Consider the following 16,496-nt stretch of genomic DNA (forward strand, 5'->3'; position numbering starts at 1 on the left):
TTGAAATTTGCTTTCATCACTGTAGGGAAAACGCTGGTTGTGATTTCAATAAGCATTCCTAGCTGTATTACCACTCAGATAACTGGGGGTTCATTGCTAAGACGGGGTTCCAAGGAACTGGAAGGCTGGGGAGGCCGGGAGAACATCATCCCACTCTGAATGCTACCACAGCATGCTGCCGTTCATCCTGGTAAGAGTGTAGGGCCATCAGTGTGTGCCCCTGAGCCACGGGGACGCCCTCAGAACCCGATGGCAGCTCCAGCAGGCCGTACAGACCTTGCTACTCCATGGGAGGGACCAGTGAAAGAGCAGCTTTCCATCCAAAAGATCCCTGAGTGATTTTCAACTTGGCATTGGGGAGAGTGGGGAGCTGGCAGAAGGAAGCACCTCTGATGTAAAAATTAAGAGGTCCTTTTCAAAGTATACTCCCCTTCCATCAGCTAAGACTTTTCCCCATTGGGGTAAAACATAACCCTTCGGGGTGTGGAGACTGACCAGACGTTAAGATCATTTAGCGAGGACCAACATATTCTGCCTATGATAATTCAAGAAACAAAGACTGAGTAGAATCAGCAGTTGACTCTGGAAGCTACTTGTGCCATTGCAGACTTCTAGTTCAAGACACACACGGACATTCATGCCTGAGTAAGATCTGGTGCACACAGGGAAATAATGGCTGTCAAACTTCAGGAGGCAAACACAGTCTCTTTCTTCTCTCCCTCCTTTTCTGGTCCCTTTGGCCAATATGTGCTCTTTCCTTGTGGTTCACCCAAACAACTGTTATTTGTATCAGAATACAAGTTCACTTGGGTTACATCACAAATGTCAAACCAAATAAATAATGCCAATCGTCAATAAGCATTCTGAGCGGCATATTTTATTATTTTACATATTTTTCATATATTAGTATTTATGTACATATAAAATAGATAATATATATCATACTGTGAGTCTACAACAGCTAGCCTATATGCCCAAGATTTAACTTTACCTTTTTATTTATATTGGGTTTTGTTTTGTTTCTTTTTTTAAAGATTTATTTTGCGAGAGAAAGAGAGCGCATGTGCATGTGCGCACAAGCGTATGAGTGGGGGGAGGGGTAGAGGGACAGGGTCCCAAGCAGACTCCACACTGAGCTGAGGCCCCATGAGGGGCTCAACTCCATGACCTGAGCCGAAATCAAGCGTCAGACAACCCGCTGAGCCACCTGGGCGCCCCTATTTATATTGGGTTTTAAAGCTTCCTTTTTAGGAATAATGTGGATATGCAGAACTATATTTTTATCCATATGTTATTATATTTAACCAAATCACATAATAGAATATTTTAAGAGATATCACTTAGAATGTACTTGTCTGAAATTGTTAGCTCTTCCTACTTAATTCAGTAATAAATGTACCTTGTAGCTGCTTTTCAACTCTTTTCAACTCCTGTAATATAGAAGAAATTTCCTGTAGGGAAAGCAATGACAAAAATTAGCTTACTGTAAGTAAAGCATTTTTATTTGATAAGCAATGAATCTCACACTCCTCTTATTTGCAACATTTAACGTTATCCACACAGCACTCTATCTGCAGCAACAAGATAGGAAATAATTATGATATCCAAAAAAGATTCAAATTTTAAAATCTTTAATGTTTAACTACAATTATTTTTTCAACAAGATAATAAAAGATGAAAAGTTCAAGATGATACTACTGTATAAGCAGATTTTGAAAAACTTGCATCGATCAACCTTGCAATAACTTTGTAAAAGTGCATAAGGATTTTCTTTGAAAAATGTATCAACTGCGACTTAGTTTTAGGATGACTCCCTAAACCATGAACACCTGTACAGATTCTTGAGGAGGAGACGAGCAATCTCCTTAGGAAAAGGAAATGATTCATGTCCACTTCTACTTGAGTTCGGCTCTTATTTCAAATTGCCTATTTATAATGTATAATCATTACAAGAACAAGAATGTATTAGTGAGAAACGTAAAGTCAGTTCCTTCTTCATACCATTTGTAACTTTGAAACAATCAACATTTTAAACCCCTGTGAGAGATAGTGGAAGGCATAAAACTTCCCAAATCTGTGTATTTTATCTTTTTAACAATGTAACAACACTTTAAAAATAAGAATATCATTTCTTCAAGATAAACCTATCTCTTAAATGTTTTAATATTCAAGAAAAATTACCATACCATGCTTGAGGTTTTCACGATAGGGACTTCACTCTCAGCTCTTAACTTGCTTTCTATTTCATCCCAGTTCCGATCCTTGTCTTTAAATAATATTCTAAAAATCAAAAAAACATAAGCATTTTACTTTCCATGTTTTAAAAACCCATCATATGTTTAACAATAATATAAAAGCAATGTATCTTTTCAAAGCTCCACAAGGATAAATAAACCATTAAACATTACATAAACTATAAATAAAATACTGAACCAATATTACCAATAAACTTATTTAATTTATATTAAAGAGTAGTTATGAATACACATGTAGGATTTACACACATAAATCCTTTCATAGTTATCTTATTTATTGAAAACCAAATATAAATAAATATAGATGATATAACCCCCAAATTTTATCTAATATCTGTAATCAACCATAAGATGACCACTTATTAAAACACAATTTTGTTCAGATGGAACATATGCAGTATAAATGTAAGATGAAAACAGACTGAATTAGATATGAAAAATTATTGATTGATTAAAGTGTGAACATTATTTTAAAGGCTGAAAATTGGGAGTACTTACTGTGTTTGTCTTTAAAAATCTTAATTTATGTTAGTATATTTGTATACAATAACCAATTAGGAGTTTAACACTATCCTTTTGATAAAAACAATTGCCAATAAAGATAATTATCCTGATGTTAGAAACTAAACTCTAATATCTTAACTTATAAAAAAAGTATCACAGAGTTTTGATTTGTCTTTCAGAAGTAGTATCCTTCTCTCCCAATACTTTGGAATCTCTGAGACATGACTCAGCAATTTTAGAGTGATGGAAATAGTAGGCACCTTTCTGGTTTCTTTTAAAATTTCTCTATTGAGCCTGGAAATCTAATTTAACTGTCTTATATAAACATCAACACTGTACAAGTAAGTAAATTATTACTACTGGAAGTTGATCAGTATTTAAGTAGCACACTAATTTAAATTATTTGTATTTCTTCAAAGATCAATATGCCAAGTTCAACTTACTTTTGAAAAACATGAAATTCATCAACATCAAATCAAGTCTGGAACATCTAAAATTATACATCCCATGCTTAAAAGGGCAATAATGGTTCTAGAAACTGATATAAGAATATTCTTCTGTTAAATTTTCTAAACCCAAAAGACTAATAAACCTCCCGGCCAGCCATCTAAGAGCTGATACTGTAATGACCAAGACATTAAGACAGGTAAGCAAATCATGTGATTTGTAAAAGAGTCACTTGTAGCATTAGGACTGGTGGGAAGAAAACAAAGACTGTTTCAGGGACCAACTGAGAACTACAATGGACTGGTATAATATAGCAAGTCTGCGCTTAGCCACACCGTGCTAAAAGTCCAGTGAATTCTGCCAGAATATGGTTGCTGGGTAAAATGCTTGGGCTTCTCAAACTGTTTTTGTTTTTTTTTTTAAGATTTTATTTATTTATTTAACAGAGAGAGACGCAGCGAGAGAGGGAACACAAGCAGGGGGAGTGGGAGAGGGAGAAGCAGGCTTCCCGCTGAGCAGGGAGCCTGATGCGGGGCTCGATCCCAGGACCCTGGGATCATGACCTGAGCCGAAGGCAGACGCTTAACTGACTGAGCCACCCAGGCACTCCAAGGGCTTCTCAAACCGTTAAAGGATACATGTATCACCTTTGCTGGAAATGGCTCAGAATGGTCACCTGAGGTTCCTGACTCACACACACAAAAAGCCCCCCAGAGCTCTAAGCCACTGAAGGGATAAAAAACTTACTTTAAGACAATGCGTAAATACTGTGGTATGGATTTAAGAAGCCAAACTTGGCATTTGGACTTTAGAAAGCGTACTCAAATACACTATTTAAATACTAAGGAAGCAGAAAACTAGATCAAGACATGACTTTAGCCCGGGCCATAATGGTTAGAACTTAACTGTCTTTGTTTAAAGGTCATTATAGATCTTTCAGAAAAAAAAAAAAAAAAAAAAAAAAAAAAAATTCACAGCTTTCGAATGATCTTCATGTATTACATTATGGATTCAAAATAGTAATCAGACTAAATGTCAGCATGGAAAACACAGTAAATGCCAAGGATAATTTCATTCAGTAATTTTTAACTATTAAGCTAAAAACCCTTTTTCCTAAAGCAGTTGGTTTTAGAATAAAAAGTCTCTGGTTCATATTCTAAGCCCTTCACTATCTATTCTCTGGCGCATCCCTCAATACCTGCAAATCAGGGTTACGAACTGGTAGTTTGCAAACAGGACCGTGCTCACAGCTTGAGGGTGTCACTTTCACACGGAATAGCATGAGAATGCTGTAAAACAGTTCTTGTATAAATATTTTCAGTTGTGTCCATAGAAAGTATTGGGGCAATTTAAACAGGCATATATTTAGGCCTAGGTAGGCATTTGAGTTTCTAACTCCTGGCATAAAACTTAAGGACCAGTCACTTCCCAAACTACCCTGGTATTCCACACAAAAGGCCCAGGCTCTCTCCCTTAGATTTGGTTATTAAAAACGATACCGATCTTTGAATACTACCTTCCATAAAGCCTCCCCTCATTGTCCTAGGTGAAAGTGACCCTTCTTCTGCCTTTACCTCTAACTGGGCACCAATCTATCACATGCCACCTTCTACAACAATTAACAGTAGATATGCTTTGCGCCTTGCTGGCCAGATTGTAAACTTCTTAAGAGTAGGGATGATGTTAGATTTTCCTGATTATCTTCCATAGAGCCTGCCATAGTGCTTTACACATTGTAAAAGTCAATGTTTACACTGAAGGCGACAAAATAACATCAAATTAACTCTACTGAGGCATTTTTACTTATTTTGTTTTTTTTCACCTTTCTAAATTCTGTTAAATTTCTGAGACAGTTAGATTAATCCATCAACCAATGAATGAATGCGTTCTTTGATCTCAATTTTAATTAAATGTCAAAGCTACATGAAGTATTTTTCTCTGGAGAAAACTAGGGATGAGTTCAGAGTGGACTGAGGAACAGTCAATGGGAAGAAAGAATGGTACCAGTCAGGTGCACTATGAAAATCTACTGAATGAATAAAAGAGTGGATGGGGACCCAGTTAGTGTGGAAAGAGGACTTGTATTTCAGGAGGTGGGATGAAATGACAAGGGATTCCCCATTTATAGATGAGGAGAATTCAAAGTTTTCCAGTTGGCAGGTCACATGACCACACGAAGAGACTTACATGGCATTTCTACGGATAACACAGCGTATCAAGAGGACCCATATTTAACATTTTAGCCTTTCACAGCTTTTTATGATAAAGTCCAAACTCTTTAATAAACTCAACTTTAAGGGATCTTTCCTTAACCTTTCCAGGGTTGACTGTCTCTCATCACCCCCAGCTCTCTTACTTTACCCAGCTTTTGACTATCTAACGCCATGCAAAATTTAGCTATATGGGTCATCCTTCCAAATTTACTGGAAGATAAAGCAAACCATTTTTATATTTTTTTAATAGTAGTTTAACACATACTTTAAATTGCCTGTTGTTTTTAAAAGAACACCTTAAACACAATATTTTAAAAAGACTTTTGAAATAGTTTTGGAAAAAAATTATCTAAATGATTTCTTTCAAATATAACTATTTGATTCAATAACATGATGTTCAATGCGTTTTTACCATGACTGGGTACTCATCAAACACTGATGAAATGTATTACTTCATCATATAAGCAATATAAAATTGTATTTGTGTGGAATATTATAATTCACAAACCATATTCAGATATGGTTTCATTACATCTTAAAATTTTAATGATAGGAATTAGAAATTAAGTCATAGCATCAATGAATTTCTGAAGTATTTTTACATAGATTTTACACCTTGAGCCTTCTTTTATACCTTGAGCCCTTATCTTGATATCTCTTAAAAATGTACCAGTTTATCTCTTCACTTTATTGCCTTCTATGTCTTACCCTATTTTTTACATTTTAGATTTTTTTTGACAATACAGAACGTGGTTAAAAATATAAATCTTTCAGAAAAAACATACATATTATATAGAATAACTACTATGTGCATATGTGTACGTATATACATGTAATTCTTCCCTCCAGGTTCATTTCTTAAAAGTTTATACAAAGAACCTCATAATATATTTACTCTTATACACCTTGATGTCTTCACATAAGGATATCTTTACCTTTTCAAGACTATCAGTGAAGTGTATCAACAGCCCCTCCAAATACAGTTGAAATCTGAAGCATATTACCTTAACAGTGAAAAAGTGACTGCATGTTTGCCTTTTCTTAAGGAGTACCTTGTACATACAATTAATTTAAACAGTTATTTTAATGACTACCATTATGTTGACATCCAGTTTTTTCAATTTACCCTTATCAATTTTCACACGTCCCTATGAGTTTTAAGTAAACTTAACTTCCTACAAAATAATTTAATATTCACTCATTAACCAATAGTTACATAGTATATTCTAGGTACTTTATCATTAAAGACACTGCTCTCATGGAATTTATATTTTAGCTCATGTATTTGAGTACATCCACCTGGATGAAGTTAGCGGTTTCTGCTATCTCCATGTGATTTGTCTTCATTATTTTGCTTTAATTATCTGATTTTATTATTCACAACTTCTATTCCAACCAAGCCCAATCACCCCTCTTTCCTTTTTATTATTAAAATCACTAGTTACACAGGATAAAAAGCATAACAATGCAATTTCACTGGATCCTTTCTAAATTAATGTGTACATTTTAAGGTTTGCATTTGGTTTTAAGGAAATTAAATTAGTTGCATGCTATTTATGAATAACATATTCTATAATTTCTGACTGGGCTTATAAGTGAGCCTACTGTTTTTATCTTCATCATATGCAGTGATTAAACAATCAGCACTCTAATACCATCTTAGGTGAGGTCTGTCTATGCGTTCCCCAGCAACTATGTCACTTCCGAGGCTGCTGATCCCATCATCTTCTACCACGGTCACCAAGCTCCCCTTCGCCATGACAACCCATCCTCCTAGGAGCTGCCAATACAGCAGGCAGCCAGACAGATCAAGTCCATCCAGTGAAATTTGTAGGGTCTAATCACATGCTTACTTACTAATGCCAGGAGTCAGGCATGCCTCAAGTTTGGCTCAAGTACGCAATGCAGTTGAAGGTGATGAAATTGTTATTTTGAATTTAATTCCACTAACATTATATTCTAAAACTAGGACATACTGGAAGGATTATTAACCAAAGGAATAAATAAATGAAATAAACACTGATTAAAAGCACCTTATATGGGAATGAAGTCTCCAAATTTAATCAGATGGAACGATTTTTGACTGTGTATTATTTGTCCAGCACAGTTCTGAGGCCCTCATGACTGAGCGCACAAGGCAGGCAAGCATGCAGGTATTCTGAGTCATACGGGATTATGCACACTGTCCTCTTTACTGATGAAGAAGAGGAAACTAGCCTCAAGTTTCAGGCCTTATAAAAGAAACCCCAAAGGTCTGTTAATTTAAAATACTTACTGTTATTTTGTGAAGGAGTAAACTGTATCTGGTTATTAATAAAATTAAGTAATCGTAGCTGTTAACTCTCCATTATAAAGGGCTGACTATTGAGTCTTTTGTTTCCCTTTTTGCCCCCTTCACGTGGCCTAGCTTCTGGCAATTACTTAAATCTAAAGAAGAGATGGAACGTGACGGGGGCAGCAGGTTTGAGTAACTGAACAGTACCTGATCTTTCCAGCTGTTTTATCTATAGACTGTCTTATCTTCTTGGAAAACTGAAAGACGGACGATAGCAGCAGATTATCTCCCATGACCTGAAACATACAAAGAAACTAAATTAAAATATTATCACTGTATTGTATAACCACCAAGAACACTAGTCACAGCTCACTATGGTTAGGGGCATTTAGTATTTATGCTAATTTTAATTAAAAAAATCAATGAGGAATGTCATTAGAGTTATGTATAACTAAACTGAGAAAGAGAAATAAATATCAATAAAGGGGTTCCTTTTCTTTAACGTGTCCAGTTTCCATACTATTTTGGTCATATCACTTTTAAAAAACAACCCATATTATCCTATGTTCAATTACTATCATGATCCCATCTCTCATGCCTCCAACTCAAATGACCAAAAAAAAGGAAAATACGAATAATTTCGAACACTAAGTTTATTATCTAATCTTTCACCAAATAATATGAACATAGAGATCAAGAAGATTACAATCCTTACTTTTTGGGGCAGAGACTAGTGGGAGAGATACTTTTTAAAAATTTACTCCAAAAATGAATTTTTATGATGGACATTTGTACCACCCTAGTTGAAATTTATGGGCAAAACTAGGGTTGGCAAACTTCTTCCGTAAAGGGCCAGAGAGTGAAGACTTTAGGCTATCTGGTGTCACAACTACTAACCTCATTCTTGTGAAAGCAGCTATGGAAAACACGCAAACAAGTGGGCTTGGCTGTGCTGAGATAAAGCTTTATTTACAAAAACAAGTGGCAGGCTGGATTTGGTCTGCAGAAGCTAGAAAAGGGACTGAACCTGGGGCTAGATGTGAGCTCCCAAATCACCTCCTTGTATTTCAGGACTGTATCTAGACTCTGCAAGACCATCCAGAAAATAAGATACGGCCTTGGAGGTTAAGAAGCGTTCAAGACCAGTGCAGGAGTTAAAAGTATATAGGAAAAAGAACATTAATAAGTGCTAAATTTTGTTTCAGTGCCACACAAATTCTAATGAAAGGGAGTTCAGTGAACGGTGGCATAAATATGGAAGGCACCATGGAAAACGAGAACCTAAGAATGACAAGGGTTTGAAGTTAGTGTGGGATAAAAAGTTACTTAGGATGTGATCAGCAACAAACAGGCAACGAAAGGCTAAATAAACATAATGGTATTTTGTGGGCCTTGAGGAAACAAGCCAAAGCAAGAGGGGAGAACATCAATTACTTAGGCCAGGACAAGAGTGTGTTTTAAAAACCATCCAGGATATTGCAGTGGCAACTATGGAGCTGGCTACATGCTCTCCCTTTGGACATCTTTTTCTACTCCGTATTACTGCAAAGATACACATTCTTACATACTAACTTTTAGCTCCTGTTCCTTAAATCCAGGAATTCACAGGATGCCAACCTATGATCACACCCTTCCTGTCCACTGCTACTTTCTATATTCTCCTTCTACCCATGCCCTAAGCCTTTACCTGTACCACTGCCGCGTGGCATTCCTCAATTAGCTCTTTCCACGGTGCTATTTGAAATAACCATTCTTTGGTGAATAAACTCCTCTATATCCCTGAATTTTTCCCACACTCATTTCATCTAATTTCCATTATCATACACCTTTTCAATAAGCCTCTCTATACCTGACTTGTCATGGCCACTTTTATTTTTTTAAATTTTTTATTGTTATGTTAATCACCATACATTACATCATTAGTTCTTGATGTAGTGTTCCATGATTCATTGTTTGTGCATAACACCCAGTGCTCCACGCAGAATGTGCCCTCTTTAATACCCATCACCAGGCTAACCCATTCCCCCACCCTCCTCCCCTCTAGAACCCTCAGTTTCTTTTTCAGAGTCCATTGTCTCTCATGGTTCGTCTCCCCCTCCGACTTACTCCCCCCTTCAGTCTTCCCCTCCTGCTATCTTCTTCTTTTTCTTTTTTAACATATGTTGCGTTATTTGTTTCAGAAGTACAGATCTGTGCTTCAACAGTCTTGCACAATTCACAGCACTCACCATAGCACATACCGTCCCCAATGTCTATCACCCAGCCACCCCATCCCTCCCACCCCCCACCACTCCAGCAACCCTGTTTGTTTCCTGAGATTAAGAATTCCTCATATCAGTGAGGTCATATGATACATGTCTTTCTCTGATTGACTTATTTCACTCAGCGTAACATCCTCCAGTTCTATCCACGTCGTTGCAAATGGCAAGATCTCATTCCTTTTTATGGCTGCATAATATTCCATCATGTATATATACCACATCTTCTTTATCCATTCATCTGTCGATGGACATCTTGGCTCTTTCCACAGTTTGGCTATTGTGGACATTGCTGCTATAAACATTGGGGTGCATGTACCCTTTCGGATCCCTACATTTGTATCTTTGGGTCACATTTATTTTTAAGAGAGTTTAACAATTTTTATCTGCACTGGTTCACAGGTACACAATTAATCATAATTCTTAATTCGTGATATAAATCACTAGTCCAATTTGGACCACTTTTTCTTTCTCTTTAATAATGATAAATTATAAATTATAAACTTATGATAAATCTAACAGCCAAAACAAAAGCTAGAATGCAGCAATAACCATGGAACAGAATAGATGGCCAAAAATACGCATTCCCTCCCAAAGAAAGAGGATACTTGCCTTTGACCTCCACTATGTGACTTGGTTTCACCAATGGGATATTAGCAGACACGATATGAAGATGAAATATGCCTGCATGGTGGAGCTTGCTCTCTTGTGCTTCTGATATAGCCATGACAAGCAGCAGCCTTGGCTAGCCAACTTGTCCAAGCAATATGAGAGACACATGGACAGAGCTGGACCCGACCTACAACTTTTAATTGTCCAGCTGGGCTGGATCAGTTAACTCACAGGTGTGTAATAAATACACGCTTACCACTCTACGCCACTGAGATTTTTGTGGTTTGTTATGCAGAAATAGCTGACTGATGTAATCTACCACTAGTCATCTCCCTGCCACCCTCCACCCAGATTAAACAGTATCCTGAAGCCCATTTATCATTCCCTTGCCTTCCTCTCCATATCATTTTGGTACATCTATTTCTGTCCTAAGTATATATTTTCATTTTTAAAAAATGTATGACAAAGAATCACATTATATATACTCTTTTGAGAATTACTTTTCTCATTTAATGTTATATGGCTAAAATTCATCCCTATTGTGGCATATTGCTGTAGTTCATTTGTTTTGATTACTCTGTAATTATTCAATTTGTAAACATACCAGTTTATGTTCACTTTTCTGCTGATAAAAACTGTTAGATTGTTTCCAAGTTTTTGTTATTGTCCACAGCGGTGCTGTAATATTCGTTCGCATGACTACTTCCGTCAAATAAGAATGGGTGTCTCCTGAGTATGTACTAGCAATAAAACCATGTGGTATGATCATGGGATATGTTTATGTTCAACTTTAGGAAATAATGTCAACCGTTTTTCCAAAGTGACTGCAGCAAATTTAACCTCCACTGCCACACATGAGAGTCTATGTATCTACATTCTCAAACACTTAATATTTTAAAAGACTTTTAATTTATTCTCAATTGAACAAGAATCACACTGTAGTCTTCAAATGTATTTCTCTGAATACTCAGGAAGTTGAACATCTCTGTATTTTGAAGATCTTAGGTAATTTCTCTTCAGTGAAATGCTGTTCATGTCTTTTGGAGATTTTTCTGTTGGGTTGTTTTTGCCTTTTTAAGTTGATTGGTAGGACTTCTTTATGTATTCTGTATACTAATCCTTTGTTGACTGTATGTTTCACAAAAGTCCTTTAATGCACTCTTAATTTATCAATCTTTTAAAGTCACAGCTTTTTGTGTCTTTTAAGAAATCACCCCTGACTATAATGTGAAAGACCTGTATTTTTTACTAAAAGTTTTAAAATTCTGCTTTTGTGCCCTTTAGAAACGTAATTCATTTGTAGTTAATTATTTGTACATGATGTGATGTCAGGATGAAATTTCATTCTATTCATAAGGATAAGTGCTTTTTTCCCCCAGCCCCATTTATCAAACAGTTCCTCCTTTTCCCACAACAGGACATGCCTCCTCTGACATTTGTTAAAGTTTATGGTTACTTACTTCATCCCTACTCCAGGTTCTCCGCCTTGTAATTGTTAAATGATCAGGGGGCTCTGTTGGCTGAGGTCTTGGATCACCAGACCGACAGTTGTTTCCTTCTGGTGTTTTAGAATGAACTAATGGAGGGATCTTTCGGAAGTTGAGGCTTTCATCAAAAACACGATCAACCAACTAATAGGACAAAAGCAGATCCTTATGAGAATAATTTGGAAAGGTACCGATACTGGCAACATAATTTTCTTTTTTAGACAGAAGTTATTCCATTATCAGGTAGTAACAGAAGCATGATATCTTCAATAAACCAATTACTCTTTCTTTTTATAAGTACTTTAAAGGTACCTGTTTAATAAAATAGATGTACATCTACATAGATTTTATTTTTTAAAATCCAAAATACAGAACTATGCTAAATTCAATTCTTCAATGGATAAGATTTTCCCCAGATGGAAAACAGATGGTAAGCAGAAAAAGCTGAGCCATGTAGATGGACAAGTTTATTTTATTCACATTGCCTTACCAATGTAAAATAATGTTTCTTTTCCTTTTAGTTTCCTATCTTGTTTTTTTCCTCCCCAAATCCAGGTGCCAAATTTCTTCACAGATACATAAATTGTAAATTCCAATTAAGTTTACAAAAGGAAAAAAAATTTAAATCCACAGAATAAGTATTTTGGTCTTAGGTAAACTTTGAACAATGCTACAGAAATGACATATTCTAGTAAAAATGACATACTGCCATCTACAGTGCAAATTATACAAATACAATACAAAGTAACTCAGGTTTACTGAAGAAGGAATAAACTTTAGTACAATATTCAGAGATAAAAAGGAAAAAATGAAAGTCTATTCAATGAAATGTCTGAATAATTTTACTGGGTCTGAGTGAATGTATAATCATGTTAGGTAAAATTTAGTTAGATAGCTGAGAAAGTAATAGCTTATAATTTTAAATGTACCAGAAGAATTGTGTATGTCTTGCCACCAAGAAGATCCTTTTGTTTTTCACCAATGAGGATGATTTTATATACATTTACAATTGATCAATGTGGTAACAAAACTCTACACAGATTCATGAAAGCTCATTTACCAAATCAGACAATACATGAAGGGAAAAAAAAATGACCATTAAAGAACTAGATTATAAAAGGAAATGTAACAAAAAGCAAAGGAAGAAAATATTATTAACATAGTTTATCAGAATCAAATTTGTCAAAAAGGCTAGCCATTTTGGGCTACTATTGAGGACGTTATTTCATAAAATTAAGGAAGCTCATTAGAGGCTGGCATTTTTTTTTCTGTAAAAGGCTAGATAATAAATATTTTAGGCTTTGCAGTCATATAGTGTCTAACTACTCATTTCTGATACTGTGGCACAAAACAGCCAGATAATTAAACAAAAGAATGTGGCTTTGTCCTAACAAAACTTTTAATTCATTCTCTCAAATGCCAATCTTTTGCTTGCACCAGATCAAGAGAGCCAACGTGGCAGAGTACCATTCATTTTATATTATCCGTTAAAGGCACCTTCTGGAGCAAGGTTATGCAGATACTGGCCCCTGGAGCTGGAGGGCAGGAGGCCCTGGTTTGGGAAGGGCAGTAGTCCACACATGCTACCTTCCATTCCAGAATTTACAAGAATGTTTCAAAACTGAATATACATGTATTTTTGTCTGTGTGTATAAATACCTATATTTCAACTTTCAAGTATCCTTGAGTCTATATGTGTATTTTTCAACAGAATTATTTAAAGTAGTGAAAACTGTGTAATTTTCTCTGCATTTGCTAGTAGAGATATCTACTGGCTAACTGGGCATAAAGATACCTTTTTTAATTGAAGTATTTTCATAGCCAAACTTTACAGAAACACTATACAATCATTTATCAAGTTTTAGTTTGCTTTTTGGATGCCATTTATAGTCACATTTTAAAGTGAAACCATATGCCAATAATTGGCTGACAAAAGTGCTTGTTTTAAATAATTTTACAGCTTCCTGTTAATAGTAGACCAAATGTTAGCCCTGCTGGTTTTGTTACAAAAACAAAAAAAAATTTTTTTAAACCAAAGTTGCAAAATGCAGAGCTTCATGCAAACAGGAAGGGTGGATGTAACTAAAATAAACTAAGCAAAAAGCTAAAAGCAAAAGAAATAAAGAAAAGAAAGAACCTTATGCATTTCTCCATGAAGATCTCCTACCTCTTCTCTAGTGTCTATGGCAGAGCCAGGGGTGGTGGCGGCAGTGCTTACTGTGGTACTAGGGGCAGTGCCTGACGAAGTCACTGAGTCTATCTCTCCCGCTACATCGTTGATCTCCCGAGCAATGAGAGCAAGATCCTGGCTGATCCTGGTAGTAATTGTAGAAAGGAGGTTTAATCCCTTTTAAATAACAGCTCCACAAACAATCATTTGTGACAGAATCAGTTACGTAAGTTGTGTATCCAAGTAAAGATTTGTACCAAAAACTTAAGATTTTTGGGAAATCCTTTTAACTATTTGGATACTAAAAGTCCTACACTTTAATTCTAAAAGTTAATAAAACTAAATTCACATAAACTGTCACTTTGAAAAATATGTTAAACACCCAGAAGTAGTGATATGTCTTTTAAAATACACCCATTAGTGTTAATGACCAGCTTTAATAGAAGGCAAGCGTAAAGAGAACCCAAGAAGTCGCTGACCCTGGATAAGAAAGCAATTACAACTTCATTTTCACTAACCTTCAAATGAAGCTTAGCATTTCTTTCAGTTATAAATACAAGTAACAAACAATAGTGGTATTTTTTGTGGTATTTCCACCAAGAGAAATCACATTATAGTTGCTATAGGTATCTCAAAACAATCAGTCATTACTACTTCAAAATTAAACCCACGGCAGTCATGAAACCCACAGCAATAATGTTCCAGTTAGTATGTTAACAAAGAACCATATATTGCTCTGTCACTTTAAAAATATTTTGATAACATTACAAACAAAGGCAGTCATATTGAAACACAACTAAGAATTTTATGTTGATGCATTCAGGAGCGCTATCCTGAGAGGAGCTCCATAAGCTTCCCCAGATGGCCGAAGAGGTCAGTAACTCCGACTCAGCCCGTCACGCTACGCACGGCACGTCACAGTAACACTGGGTCATCTGAGAGTCACAAAGTTCTTGTGAGGTAGGACTTCTCTAACTGAATGTGAATCAGGACACATTCTCAGAGAAAGTGAGGGGCTTGATCATGACAACACAACTTACAAATAGCTAAGGCAGGGCCAGATCCCAGGTGCAGAACTCATTTCCAAAGAGCCATTTATTTGTGCTATCAAGCCACACGGACGGAAGAACTAAATAAATATTATCAGTGATAAGCAAAAGAAAAAATTGAATTTTTTTCCTTTACTGTTATTTTTAAGAGGAGAAACTTAATAATCTACCACTGATATTCCTGCTTTTCTCAAGAGAGATCTCAATTCAATGAGATATGAAAGTTTTCCAAGTTATGCATCTACTGAACTCAATTTGGCTACTTCCACAGGGAAGGTTTTGGAATGGCAGAACATTCTTAAAACAACACATGAAAGCTTCTGCAACTTTAAAATCGAAAGCAGGTACAAAGTAACATTTTTTTTAACTTGGGCAAAATGTAAGCTTGAAAGACTTTCAAGGAATTCAGTCGTTGCATTAACAATTTAACTACAGATTTAAAAAGAAGCTAAATGGAAGCTTATGGCCTAATAGACACAATCTGTGGTCAATTCCTTTATTTACCAATACAAAAAGGTAGGAAGAACACCAATAAATATGTTCTGATCTCTTATAAGCTTAGAATTAATATAAGGAGCACATTATATTATATATGATTATGTAATGTATATTACAATAGAGTCAAAAACACTACATGATAATGAGCACCCCTAGAAAGAAGCTTTATACTCGTCAACTCACTTCATTCTCACAGCCACCCTGTAGGAGAGGTATTCACCATCTTGTTTTACATCTTGTTTTACAGATGAGGAAAATAAGGCTTAGGAGAGGTTATATGAGCGTTTTTTGGTTAAAGTCACCAATAAGTGGCATTAACTAGATCTTTTTATTATGTCATGCTACATCTCACATTATCATTCCACATGTAATTTTTAAAAACTTGTTAACTGTTGATATAATTCTTCTGGAAAGAGTTTAAAGTGTTCTCTTACATACTATACTCAACTCTTGCATTTCTGAAATAAATGAACTAGGATGAAGAACAGAATAACCAAATTTAAAAGAGACAAAAAATAGATAAGCATGAGTTTATCCAAAAATCCACTTTTGGTTTCAAGTTTTTTTTATGCAGACCCTTGTACAGTGAAGCTTCTGATATTTGTAGACAGCAGTGTGAGCTAATTAGAAAAAAACAAGTTAAATAAAGAGACAATAGCAATCTCAACAGGTTATGCAGTAAAAACTATACTAACACGAATAACTAATGTACACACGCTGTAAACTGT

General features: G+C 35.6%; 1 protein-coding gene across 13 annotated transcripts in view; it reads right to left on the reverse strand.

Annotated features, from left to right (window-relative positions):
* Positions 1–16,496, reverse strand: part of CEP170 (centrosomal protein 170) — a 137,403-nt gene that overhangs the window by 2,635 nt on the left and 118,272 nt on the right. For 9 of the 13 annotated variants that reach the window (XM_088017157.1, XM_088017164.1, XM_088017156.1 and 6 more), the window contains 5 exons: positions 14,189–14,366; positions 12,025–12,195; positions 7,902–7,990; positions 2,187–2,280; positions 1,400–1,451 (listed from right to left, as the gene is read on the reverse strand). In XM_088017157.1, the coding sequence (XP_087873283.1) occupies positions 1,400–1,451; positions 2,187–2,280; positions 7,902–7,990; positions 12,025–12,195; positions 14,189–14,366 (584 nt within the window). Of the gene's footprint in view, positions 1–1,399; positions 1,452–2,186; positions 2,281–7,901; positions 7,991–12,024; positions 12,196–14,188; positions 14,367–16,496 lie in introns of those variants that run through there. The other 4 variants (XM_088017159.1, XM_088017166.1, XM_088017160.1 and 1 more) reach the window with 3 other exon arrangements.

Source organism: Eumetopias jubatus, unplaced genomic scaffold (genome assembly GCF_037043125.1).
Source record: "Eumetopias jubatus isolate StellerSeaLion01/CBP00866 unplaced genomic scaffold, mEumJub1_p1.0 scaffold_12, whole genome shotgun sequence".
NCBI lineage: Eukaryota > Metazoa > Chordata > Mammalia > Carnivora > Otariidae > Eumetopias > Eumetopias jubatus.